We start from the raw sequence: 13,608 nt of genomic DNA, 5'->3' as shown, positions 1-13,608 counted from the left end.
GGGCATTTTCTTGGTGGTATGAAGTTAAATACAACAGATGTCCAAAGAGACTTGTAGGTTCAGGTGCATAGATCTTTAAAATGCCACTAACAGATACAGAAAATAGTCTAGAAAACTAATGGAATCCTGGCCTTAATATCTAGAGGACTGGAGCACATGGATGTAGAAGTTATGCTGCAGTTACACAAAACCTTGATTGGACTCCACTTGGAGCACTGTGAGCAGATCCAAGCCCTACACCTTAGGACAGATATCTTGGCCTTGGAGGGAGTACAACGTAGATTTACAAGAATGATATCTGGACTTCAGGGATTAAGTTCTGATGAGAGATAATACAAATTAGATTTGTTTTCTCCAGAATTTAGAAGGTTAAGCGGTGATCTGATCAAAGTCTCCAAGGTATTAACAGGAAAAGACAGGTAGATAAAGATAAACTATTTTCTCTTGTTGGGGATTCTATAGCAAGGGGGCATAGTTCTAAAAATTAGGGCCAGACAGTTCAGATTTTGGGAGGCACATTTATATACAAAGTACGTAGGTGTTTGAAACTCTTTTCCATAACCAGCGGCAAATGCTAGATCAGTAATTAATTTTAAATCTGAGATAGATAAATTTGTAATCAGGGATATGGGCCATGGACAGGTAGATGGAGTTAGGCCACAGATTAGCCATGATCTCATTGAATGGCAGAACATACTCGAGACACTGAATGATTTACTCACATTCCATGTTAATATGTTCCCACACCCCCATATCACTACCCTACAGACCCTTCCAACTCATAACCCAGATATCCCCAATACCCCTCCAACTCAATATCCTCAACCGTCAAACCCTCCAGTCAAACACCTCCCGTCCAAATCCTCCCTGACAGCCCCTGCCAGTCCATTTGAAGCCATTGCCCTTCCCTTTCAGGTCCCCCTCCGATTCCCTTCCTCTTGCCACAGCCCTTGTTTATCCCTGGATACTCCCATCCACATGATGATGACATGAACCCAGGATCAGAGGCAGCACCATTCTCTGGAGCCTGATTGGATCCCATTGTTCGGAAACCATTCACCAAGTGCGATCAACATGAGGGGCTGGATTTTACATTTGCCACTAAAGATTTGAAAACAGTGGTGGGTGGGGCTGACAAATCCAGTTCCACAGTTTTACTATCTGGGGGAAGTACAGAAGAGAGTCAGAGTGCCCATTTGCCCATGAGTGAATTGAGGCCTTGAAGTGGACAATTGATTATGCCATGGCCCTCATCCCAATACCATTGTCTTAGGATGGGAGTGAAAGACCCACAACAAGCAGTCAGCTCAGCAGGTTTTCATGTGGTCAATTATAGCATCATAGAGTAATAGAGGTGCATAGCATGAAGACAGACCCTTTGGTCCAACTCATCATGCCAACCAGATATCCTAAATTACTCTAGTCCCATTTGCAGCATTTGACCTATATCCCTCTAAACTCTTCCTATTCATATACCCACCCAGATGCCTTTTAAATGTTTTAATTATACCAACCTCCACCACCTCCTCTGGCATACCCTCACCACTTTCTGCGTGAAAAAGTTGCCCCTTAAGTCCCTTTTAAATCTTTCCCATCTCACCTTAAACCAATGCCCTCTAGTTTTGGATTCCCCTACCCTGGGGAAAAAACTATTGACTTGACTATTCACCCTATCCATGCCCCCCATGATTTTATAAACCTCAGCCTCTGACGTTTGAGGGAAAATAGCCCCAGCCTATTCAGCCTCTACCTATAGCTCAAGCCCTCCAACCCTGGCAACATCCTTGTAAATCTTTTCTGAAGCCTTTCAAGTTTTCCAACATCTGGCCTATCAATAACTGGTTAGGGGGGCTGTGGTGGTGCACTCTGTGTCCCAGTCGACAGACTCCTCCTTGACTTTTTAACCTTGTCAGGAAAGACAGTGAATGTGGCAACTCGTAAAATTCAGCCATTGGAATAAATTATCATAGAGGCATTGAGTCATTTCCAGTACAGAATAAAGGCATTGCGCTTATTGAGTTAATGATGGATCTCCACAGAGCAAAGCAGTCTATCCCACTTTTTCATTTGATCACGATAGTACTGGTGGTTTCAATTATTTAGTGTAAATATAGTGCCTTAGGAGACAATTTGCAGGAGTCCATCAAACTTCTGATAAAATGACAATGGAAGACCTGGGGAACAGTAAAGCATTTGAAGGAGCACGCATGATAAGCTCATAACTGCCTCATAGTTTACAAACCTCTGACTCAGGGATGACAGTATTATCAAACAAACCAAAGTGACACTTGGCTGACATGCACATTTCCTCATCCATTTAATTGCAGTATATCCTGTCTTGTGGGCATGGGAAGTGACAGCACGTTCTTGCGTATAGTGACTGAGTGGCATGTAAAGTAATTTTTTTAAAAATAAGTACATTTATCTCCGGAATTTTTTTTCGCCAGTTCAATTTTGTAAAATCTCATGTCATCTGTCTCATTGCAGTAACTTATGACTTTGAGAGGTCAATGATGAGGACATGATGCGTATCCACGCAAACAAAAACTGCACATGTTTAGAGCTGCATAATTTGGCAGAGGGACCATAACTTGGAGTACATGTCATCATATGTTGGAGGCTGAATGCTGGTTTTAGATGGCTGGCAAAGATGCTTAAAAAGAACCCCACCACAAATTACACAGTCTGAAAGTATTCATGGATCATAGCAAGCCATGCCAAATTAAAAGTTGTCATTGATGCACATTTTACACCCAAACAAACTGAGCAATGCACATCATTTTCTAGCCCACACTCTAAAGACCAAAGCTGAAACAAAACAGCAAATAGCAAGAAGTCCTAGGAGAAGGAGAGAATAAAGTGCAAAGTATGATGTGGCTAATTCACACAAAAGTTATTGCACTTTAAACTTGTAATAAGGCCGATGCCATCTCTAGATGTGGCCTTCTTCATACGGAGAATTTTTAAAATTACGATATCTGATGGGTCGAGAATTGACAGTCAGCTATTTTTGTCAGAGTGTTAAGGAATACTGTAGAATGAACTTTATGAACTCAGCATAACAGATTTATCCTTATATTCCGAGGCAGATATCACCGAAAGGAATATGCAGAGATTAACAATAGACGGGAATTTCATGGATACAAAAAAAATCTACATTTTGAGTGGCTCACGTAGGTTACAAATATCTGATTGCATGGACTGAGCCACATAAGTAGAATCATAGAAAGACAATGTACAGTAAAAAGCAATCAGATCTGCATTTGCTAACTATCAACATTTCTGTATTCATGGCTCCCATTCAAGTTTTAATCAATTTTCTTTTTAAAAATATTATTGAATCTTACTCTCATCACCTTCTCAGGCAGTGAATTTCAAATTGTTACAATCTTTTTAAAATTCACTCACAGGATGTGGTAGCACTGGCTAGGCTACTATTTAATGTCCATCCCTAACTGCCCCGAGAGCAGTTAAGGGTCAACCACATTACTGTGACTCCGGAATCAAATGTAGGTCAGATCAGGTAACGATGGCCGTTTTCTTGCCTAAAGGATATCAGATGGGTTTCCTGACAATCAGCAATGGTTTACACATTATCATTTGACTCTTGATTCAGATTTATTTTTAATTGAATTCAAATTCCACCATCTGACATGGCAGGATTTGAGCCCAAGACCCAGAACATTACGTGGGTCACTGGATTAATACTCTGCTACCATTATGCCATCAGCACCTGATGATAAGAGATCATTGATTCAAAATCAAGGCTACTCTCTACCTTAAATCAATTTTATAACCGTAAGCACCCTTGCTGAAAAAAATTCAATTTTTACAATAGCCAGCATCATCAGTTCTTTGGGGAAGAAGTTGGCAGATTTCCAATACGTTTGGTTATAGCATTTTTCCTGTTATAAATAAAAATAATGTAACTACCAATAATTACACTAAAGGGATGAATTGTGATTGGATTGTCAATGTATACCGGCAAAATAAAAGTCAAAAGGATATAAAGATTAATAATGGCTCTACTTTCCAGCTCATTCATTTCCCTAAGACTTTGGACTATAGACCAGAGTTTATTCCAGGCCTTATTATGTGGTTAATGCTGCATAATTCACTAAATAAAATCATTTCACCTCCTCTCAACTGTTTCTTAGACTAAATGATGTAAACAAAAATGTTTTTTAGTTATCTATGTTTCTATATCTGAACAGTTTTTCTTTATTTGCAATACCAAAATTCTTCATGATTTCGAACACCTCTGTAAAATCTCCTTCAACTTCCTTTACTCAAAGGAGAACAACCATGGCATACTGAAAGAAAGCTGAAAAAATGTTGGGCAATCTCCTTAGCAGGGTTCATTGTGAGTTCAAGCTTTAAGTTTGAAGTAAAGAGCTCAGAATGCAATTGAGTAGTACGACTTTAGCAAAGTTTCACAGGCTTTCAGTATAGCAACCCAGGTCAATGCCTTTAAGAAAAGGTATAAACGAGACCTCATTGCAAACCTAACTGAGGTGAGCAAGAAAAGTTCAACCAAGTGTCTGAAGGAGAATCGGTAACCGGGAAGAGCTGGTCACACTGGGTAAGGGTGTGACCAAATTTAATGGAAACGTGTTTGAACAGTCTAATGCCAGGTGTTGTTGAAATATTAATTTGTTGGTTCATACGGTAACAAAGCAGTTTTATTATTCTAAGTGTTATTTTCTCTTCCTTAACCTGTTATAACTGTAATTGTTTGAAAACTGTAACCCTAGTCCATTTTAATTCTGACAGCTGGGATACAAATAAATTATAACTCAGTTAAGAAAGACAACATTTTTGAGTAGTCATCAATTTGCTGTCTTATAATTTGCAGATTCAAACAAACTATAAGCTTGTATAAAAGGACGACAGTGGTGTTGTCGAAAATCCTACGATTGATTTTCTAGATGATACATACTACAGCCTCTGTGTACCTGAAGGTGAATGGGTTGAATATTTATCGTTGTAGCATAGTCATAATATCACTGGACTTTTAATGCAGAAGCTCAGGTTAATGCTTTGGAACATGGGTTCAAATCCCACTGTGGTTGAATGTTAGTTAAAATAGCTGTAATAAATAACTAGTCTCACCACAACTGGAAACAGCACGACTGCAGAGCTCTGATCTAGGTAAAAGTTGATCCCTTGCTTGGAGACAGTAAGGACTGCTGATGCTGGAAGCTAGAGTCAGTAAGTGTGGAGCTGGAAAAGCACAGCATGTCAGACAGCATCTGAGGAGCAGAAAAGTCTTTCCTGCTCCTCAGATGCTGTCTGACGTGCTGTGCTTTTCCAGATCCACATTTATTGACTCTTGATCCCTTGCTTGTTGGTAATGGTAGAGGGAGGGTTATAGAGGGCTAAGAGGTTACAGATTGTGGTTGATTATGATTCTACTAAGGTGGATGACCTTAAGCGTTACATTGAAGCCCAGTTTGGAAATTCTAAATCTATCTCATTCGGCTCATAATACTCTGGAGGATGTCAGCAGTAAGGAGATGAGACATTGTCCCCTCAGGGCCGGGGTGGAAGTCAATCCATCATTGCTGTCATAGACAGATACATCTGTAACAATTAGACTGCTAAGGATGAAGCAAAGCAACTTTCTCTATCATGTTAGTTCTTTCATCACCCTCCTCCCACTCAGTCTCGATGCTATGTCCTTCAGAACTTGACCCATTTGGTTGAGAATAGTGCTAGCGAGTCTTTCTTGATGATTGAAAGTTCTCCATCCAGAGGCATTCTAGACACTTGCTACCCTAGGAGTTTCTTCCAAGTGGGGTTCAGCATGAAGGAATACAGATTCATCAGTTGAGGCAGAGTGGTAGGATCAGGAGAAGGCTGTCTTGCCAATATCTAACCTGATCCCATGAAAATTTACAGGATTTGGAGTCAATCTGAGGATTCTCAAGGCAACTTGCTTCTGACTGTATATCTCTGTGGCATAATTGTTGGTTGGTAACTTTTGTTGGTAGGACAGATATGTCTAGAGATGTTGATGGAGAAGTCTGGCACATTAGCTGAAAAGGTACGACTTGGTTAGTATAACAATTCCAGACTATTGCTTGACTAGTCTGTGGGAGATCTCTGGAAACAAAAAGTGCTGGAAATCACAATGGGTCTGGCAGCATTTATGGAGAGAGAGCAAGTAATGTTTCAAGTCTAGGTAACTCTTCATCATAGCTCTCCACTATCTTACGTCAAAAGCCATGATGTGGAGGTACTGGTTGGACTGGGGTGTGGGGGTTGGGGGGTATAGTAAAGAGAGTGTTGTGATTGAGGGGGGGAGAGAGAATGTGTGTGTGTATGTGTGTGTGCGCGCGCACACGTATGTGTGTGTTTGAGAGGGTATAGTGTAGTGTGGTCACCTGTAATGTGTGTATCTGCATGGTACATTAGTGAAACCATGCAGACGCTACAACAATGGATGAATGGATACCGCGCAACAATTGCCAAACAGGGATGTTCCCTCCCAGTTGGAGAACACTTCAGTGGTCAAGGACATTCGGCCTCAGATCTTCGGGTAAACGTCCTCCAAGGCGGGCGGACTTCAGGATACACAAGAATGCAGAGCTCTTGGGCTCACGTCGCATTACAGGTGAGCCCAACACACTATACACTCTCACCCATGCAACATGCATACATTCATACACACACACACACACACACACACACACACACACACACACACACACACACACATCAATGGGGTGAATTTACATTTGCAGATACATTTTAATTTGGTCAAAAAACACACAATTTATAGACAGTCAGTCAATACGGTGTTTTATAAATTCCTACTTTAGAAATAAAACCAGTCTGGGTCCAAACAAAAACACAGATTCTAAACAAGGTCACACACCTGACATGTTTTATCTGACCTAAAATGTCACCTCATCCTTACACTGATAAAACCTTTACTTCTCTCAGGACCATGACTTGAAAAGAATTCGGGAATATACAAATACATATTAATCAATTAAAACTTTCTAATTGATTAAAGATTTAACAGCATCTTAGGTTTGTTTAGTACATGCTCATCAATGGTGTGAACGTTTGATCTTTTACTTATAAATTCTGTGTCTGAGACTACCTCTCTCACTATCACCTGAAGAAGGAGTTAGGCTCCGAAAGCTTGAGTTTTCAAATAAACCTGTTGGAATATAACCTGGTGCCTTGAGATTTCTGACCTTGGTTAAAAAGGAGGGAGGGAAAAGCAGGTTATCTCCTTTTGGGGTGACCTGTGCCGTTAGAGGTAACCTGCTCTAGCTGTTCCACTCTTATTTTTGGAACAAGTCTTCCTGGCCTCCAAAATCTAAGTGCCCTCACCCCACTGCTATCCTCCCTCAATACTTCACCTGACTCAATGATTCTCTGAGTCTTGCCCATCCAAAATCTACGGAGTCATCTATCAATCCAGCCTTCATGGTCCTTCTCCTCAGGACTGCATGTCGTCCCTGTGGGAAAGTTGTCTTTGCAATGTCATCAGGGCACTGTGTGCATCTGTCGTGCCTGGTGCCTGGTTGATACTGCGTGGTCCATACAATTTCATTGCTTGCATAACTCCTTACTGTTTATTAAACATCAAAGTTTCATGCCAGCTGTAAAGTGTGCAATGATGCTTGTACTTCTCCAAGTTTCTCTGCAAGTTTTAAAACGATCCAGGTTTTGTGCCTAAGTGTCCTTCTGTAAAAAAAATTCTTTGCTTTCTCTCTCTGTTGCATTGCAAAATCAGCAAAGTCAGCACTGTATAATTTCCTTCAGTCTGAAAAGCAACTAATCCTCTGCTTTCTTCTTTTGTCCCAGTTTCATATTCACACAATTATCCTTTTATCCTTTGGTTTCAATTTTGCTAATGCATTTATTATACTTCATTATCTTCATTGCGAGCATTTTTAAAGTTTGATTGCTAAACATCTACTACATTATGGATCAATGAAATACATGTTTCCTGTAACGAATCTGTTTTTCTTTCATTTATTAAACCATACTTTTCCAAATGACAATTAATTCGGTCTAAGTTAATTGTCTCTGAATGCTCCCCACAGTCAATGGCCAATCTGATTGACCAACGGTTGAACAGTGTCAGCAGTATTAGAACTCAGCTGTGGCAGCTACTGGAATTACAAGCATTCCAGAGGAGAAGGACCATGAATACTGGATTGATAGATGAGTCTGCAGTAGTTTTTGCATGGGGAGGACTCTGAGAATCCTTGGGTCAGGTGAGTGTTGGGGGAGGGTAGAAGTGGGGTGAGGGCACTCAGATTTTGGAGGCCAGGAGGACTTGTTCCAAAAATAAGAGTGAAATAGCTAGAGCAGCTTACCTCTAACGGCACAGGTCACCCCGAAAAGAGATAACCTGCTTTTCCTTCCCTTCTTTTCACCCAAGATAGTGAAGTAACAGGCTAGCCTCCTTTGGTTCAGATGCTTTTGCTGTGTGTGTTATTATGGCAGGGATGGAAATAGGCATTTAAGTGGACATTAATTGGCCATCAGCATGGCAGCAGAGTGTTGGTCTTGTTCCAAAGCAGCTGTGGAAATTGATTGATTTTGGGACTAACATCAAGGTAAATGGAGATAATGTAGAGAAGTGGCTTTAAAGTGGATGATCAGTCAAGATCGGATTGAATGTAGAGCAAGCTCGATGGGCTGAATGGCCAATTCCTGTTTCCATTTTTCTATCTGTTTATATGCTTCTTCCTTGAAGAGATCAGAATGCCAAAGGATTGAGATGTCTGGGTTATCAAATGTTACGTGCCCATGGAGTGGAATCCCTATCTGTTTACGAAAGTGAGATTGTGCTGTGTTGTTGCTTTTAATGATGCCTTGGAGCTTGGGAGATGTAAACCCGATAGAGCTCTTCTCTACTGCCTCACTATGATGCCAAAGCTAATGAAATGAAGTGATCCACTGTAAAGGGAAGTCAATAGCTGGGCATTTGCATGATTGTACAACTCCCTTAGATTAGACAGATCCTGTTAGCCTTAAACAACTCCATATTCCTGCATTATCGCCACATTCCATATTCCCTTATCTCCCAAATATCTGTCAATTTCTGTCTTGAATATGCTCGAGCAACCAAGCAACTCTCTGGAGTAGAGAATTTCAAAAATTCACAACTACTTGAGGGAAGAAGTTTTGTTTTGTGCTAAATTGCTGATCCTTTATCCTGAGACTTTGACACCATGTTCTAGGTTCCATTATTGACAGCCATGCCTTCAGTTGCCAAGGCCCCAAACCCTGACATTGTCCCTAAAGATCTTTAGCTTTCTCAACTCATTTAGGGGGTTCCTTAAAACCTACCTCTGAAAAAATTATTGGCCATCTGCCCTTCTATCCCCCTATTAAAGGTATTATATAAAAAAATGTTGTTGTAAAGACACACAAGTGGTAGAAATAACTTTCACCCAAATTGCCTTTCTAAACATACATCACAGCACAGCTTGTATTCAGAAAAAAAAAAGAGGTTTTGTTTTAAAACCTACAGAAGTTTCAAAGTAGATCAGCTCCTCGCATCACTTTCATAGCAGTGTCTGCACAAGTGAGTAATGCAGGAATCCTATGTGTCCTGCCCTCCCCATAGGTCATCAGTGAGGATAACACTTTTCAGTTTTAAGGCACCACAGTCACTTAGGGAAAATTCCTTGCCTGTGATTCAATTATTCCTACAGCTATCATTTTGTTGCTTGATGCTCACATTATTTAGTAAGCACAGATAATTATGGCAACATGCAAAACAACTCAGAATATATTTTCAATATGTAATTTAATATCCAAGCCAAGACAATATTAGCCCCAAAATTTACATTCTTCAATTACTATAATATGCAGATAAATTAAGGAAAAATGCATCAGGACAATTCTAATTCAAAAAAATTACATAACTTGCATATATACATTTTAATTATTAATATGTTTGTTAATAATAATTCTTGGAACTAATAAATGAATACAAAACCAACCATATCTCTGGATAATATAATAGAAATAGCACAGCATTCAAAGAACAAGCACATTACTGACAATTTGTCATACTGAACAATATACCATTGAGTAACTATATTCTCTAACATTGCTACCTGGCAGCAAATGATGAGAATCCTGTTTGAGTAACAATTAATAATTAACAAAAAGAGCCATTGATCAAGTCATCTGTTACTTCATCTCAATATCTCACTTGTTGTCAGGTTACTTCGGTACTTTGGCAATTAAACATGGAAATATTCACATTCCTATGTTTAAGGTGTTAAAATCATTAAATCGCTGAACAATTTTCAACAGTGAAAGCCAAGTTAAGCCTTGCTGCCTATGATGACTCCACACCAATCAACAGCAGCCAGATCCCCAAAAGTGGCTATTAATCTATTAATATTTAGAGTTGAGCTTCTCTTCAGCGAGGTCAACCCAACTACTTGGATCTATGGAAAGGCAAGAACAAATAAATACAGTGAATATTTACATCATACAATATTTGTGAATGACAAAATGCTCTAAAAGCCATTAAATTATGTCAGAAGTTATTTTAGTTGGTTGAATATATTTACAGAATTGACTCAAAGCTGAGTAAAATGTTAGGTATTTAATTAAATAGAATATTAAATACTTAGAATCAAAGACAACCCAAAACAGCCATACCTACCCCTCTAACATATTAAACATTGACTGCAACCTCAGATCAGCAGTTTGTTTACTATTTTGTTCTGTGAGGTCTATAGTTGTATTTGCACAAGCAGTTCTTTTGCAACATCATTGAGCAGCAAATCTTGTTTGTGAGCTGCATGATATGAGCCTAATACGGCCAAACCTGAATCTGTCTCTTTACTCATGACAAAAACTCCAACTGTCTAGACAACAGGGAATAAGTCTATGGTGATCAGGAGCAGGAACTATAAAGATTTCTATCTTTCATGAGGCTTGGAGAAAGGAACCCGCATTAGCTTTCAATTATAGTTGCCCAAACCAGAACAAACCAAAAATAATCCTTGGAACTTTCTCAGTCAGTACTATATCACAAGATCTACTGATTCACTGAGCTAGGCATGCAATTTATTAATTTAACTCTGAATAATGTTACGATAAAGGGAGCATGATTATTTATGAAAATAAAAGGAAATGATGCCCTTTCCCCATCCCTTATCCCTATACAGATTGAAACATACTTTTTCATCATCTTGCTAAGGACTTTCTTCAACCAAGGAGCTGTAGGATTCAGACACACACGATCCTTGTTTTTAAGGCTGGCACTGAAAGAAGAGAAGAAAGGCATTTATTTCAAATTGTTAGTTATCTACTGTCTCTGATTTAAGAGGTTTGAACACCTATTTCAACCTAGAATTATGACTGTTGCTGAGTACAGAAAATTGAAAAGGACCTGAGTGCTTACATAATTTCTGTATTCTCACAGTGTGGCCCACTTGGGATGATTTCGATATTATTCATGTGCATTGGATGGATGAACTTGGAGGTTGTTTTTATACACTGACAGCGTAGACTCAATCCTGTTCTTCCGATTGACGCAGCTGTAAATTAAAGAAATTTCAAGATTTAAATAGTTATTTTTAGATTTGCACAAACTGTCTCTCTATATGCCCACTGATCCTACTAACTAAACTGCCACCTAGCCCCTATAATCATTCTCCTGACACTGTCAGCCAGTCAAACAGGGAACCTCAGCAAGCAATAATGCAGGTTGAAGGGGTGGCTCAATGGTTGACACACCTCACAGCACCAGGGACCTGAGTTCAATTCAACCCTGGACAACTGTCTTGCCAGGTCTCCCCATACTGGCATTGGTTTCCTCCAGTGCTCTGGTTTCCTCCCACAGCCCAAAGATTGTGCAGGTTATGTGTAATGCCCATGCTAAATTGCCCATAGTGTCCAGGGATGTGTTGGCTAGATGAATTAGCCATAGAAAATGCAGGGTTACAGGGAAAGGGGCTTGGTCTGGGTAGGACTCGATGGGCCAAATGTCCTGCTTCCTCACTGTCAGGATTGTATGATCTAGAAAGCTTTCCAGCTGTCATGTTGCCATAATTTCTAAAACTCAAAAAAATTGAAGAAAGACTGAAAAGTTTTGAATCTTTTGATGGTAAAATTATTTTAGTAGTGTCCAACAATTTTTCAATGACTTTGGACCCTCATTTGGGCTGAATTTTACTAGCCCTTGGTGCTGGAAATGGAAGAGAGGATGGGGATTGGGAGCAGGGAAAAAATGCCTCACTGTTTACTGTAATTCTGCTGAAGGAGATTCACTGCAGCAGATAAGGGGTATACTCCATTGAGATGGGCAAACAGTTATGGCCCCATTTATGGCCTATTTTGAGGAATGGCTAGTACTGTGTCAATGGAGGAGATGCACTCATGCTTCCATGAGGCCATCTGCTTTTTGAAGACAGTTTCCCTGTAACAGCCCACAGAGCCACCAGAGTTAGAGGTTCAATGGGACAAAGTTGGATCTGCGGGCACGAAAGGCAGGTACCTCAGTTCCAATTTCTCCCCCGTGCAGTTTCCCCTCTATTCCATAAGGCTACTGCCCTCAGTCTCCTAAGTTTAATGATTTACATGTTGCTCAGAGGCACATGCGTTTTGCAGGACCTTGCCTGTTTGTCTTTCAACAGTGCTGCTTTCTCCTGGTGGCACTGCTGAGACTGCAGAGCTGCAAGTCCTCCAAATAGACCAATCAGGAGTAAAATTGTTGAGCCAGCCCCACTACTGGTAAGTGGTGTCTTGGGCCATACTGTTTCAGTCTGACTTCAGGGTACCAAACCCTGTGCTAAAATTTAGCCATTTAACTCTAATTATACACATCCTCCTCCTCCTCATAGTAACAATTATTAAAATTGAACAATGCTGACGTTTCGATCAACAATGAATTAGATTTCTTTTTGCTGTTAACTTTCAGATAAACTATATATGTGGCAGCATCAGTCAATGAAATAAGGAGCCAAATCTAATCCATATAATTATAGATTCTGCATAAAGGCTGTAAAATTATACCCGTCTTACCGTCTGTGGATGAAGCACACAGTACGAAGAGAATGAGAACAGTGAGAGTAACTTTACTACTCATTGTGCTTTACTGGTAGAAAGATCTTGATCTACTTGCTGTTGCTCTGACTGAGCCTGTGACTGGCTTGTTGCTGCTCACTTGCCGTATTTATAGTCAGAACACCTTGACTCACTGATAGGAGTTGGCTCATTTTGGAATTTCTCCGGATGTGTAGGATTAGAAAGAGCTAGTTATTAAAACAGTAGGTAAACATTGATAAAAAGAGATTGCTATCATTAATTGTGTCTGTCAGAGTACTTCAATGATTTATTTTCCTATTGCAAGATCAGTTTCATTCCCGGTTAATTGACAAAATTCTAACTGAGAATAATGGAATATTCACAGTATCTCAAAATATTTTAGTGTTGATTTTACAGCAGTACAATAAAGCTTGGTACTCATTGAATAATATGAATAAATACTCAACATATCTCCCAGCACTCCTACTCCCTCCTCCCCATACTCCAATGGCCCTCACCATGTTCCTACACATCCTCCATCAGGTGCCTTCACCCTCCCTACCAAGCTCCTACATACCCCTT

The 13,608-nt window shown here is 39.9% G+C and overlaps 1 protein-coding gene across 1 annotated transcript; it reads right to left on the bottom strand.

Annotated features, from left to right (window-relative positions):
• Positions 1–9,798: 9,798 nt before the first annotated feature.
• On the bottom strand, positions 9,799–13,161 carry LOC109915679 (interleukin-8-like). The gene is made up of 4 exons (XM_020515337.2): positions 13,024–13,161; positions 11,402–11,537; positions 11,178–11,261; positions 9,799–10,436 (listed from the first exon to the last, which is right to left on the bottom strand). Exons 1-4 carry the CDS (start codon positions 13,085–13,087, stop codon positions 10,427–10,429), a joined length of 294 nt encoding a protein of 97 aa, XP_020370926.1. The 5' UTR covers positions 13,088–13,161; the 3' UTR covers positions 9,799–10,426.
• Positions 13,162–13,608: the final 447 nt, after the last annotated feature.

This window comes from Rhincodon typus, chromosome 1 (assembly GCF_021869965.1).
Source record: "Rhincodon typus isolate 14 chromosome 1, sRhiTyp1.1, whole genome shotgun sequence".
NCBI lineage: Eukaryota > Metazoa > Chordata > Chondrichthyes > Orectolobiformes > Rhincodontidae > Rhincodon > Rhincodon typus.
The sequence above is the reverse complement of the archived record's forward strand: the minus strand, read 5'-3'. Positions and strand labels throughout refer to the sequence as shown.

Coding starts and splice junctions, on each gene's coding strand:
- LOC109915679 (XM_020515337.2), bottom strand. CDS start 13,087: ATGAGTAGTAAAGTTACTCTCACTGTTCTCATTCTCTTCGTACTGTGT. Junction 11,538..13,023: donor GTGTGCTTCATCCACAGACG/GTAAGACGGGTA, acceptor TTTAATTTACAG/CTGCGTCAATCGGAAGAACA. Junction 11,262..11,401: donor TGTGAGAATACAGAAATTAT/GTAAGCACTCAG, acceptor CTCTTCTTTCAG/TGCCAGCCTTAAAAACAAGG.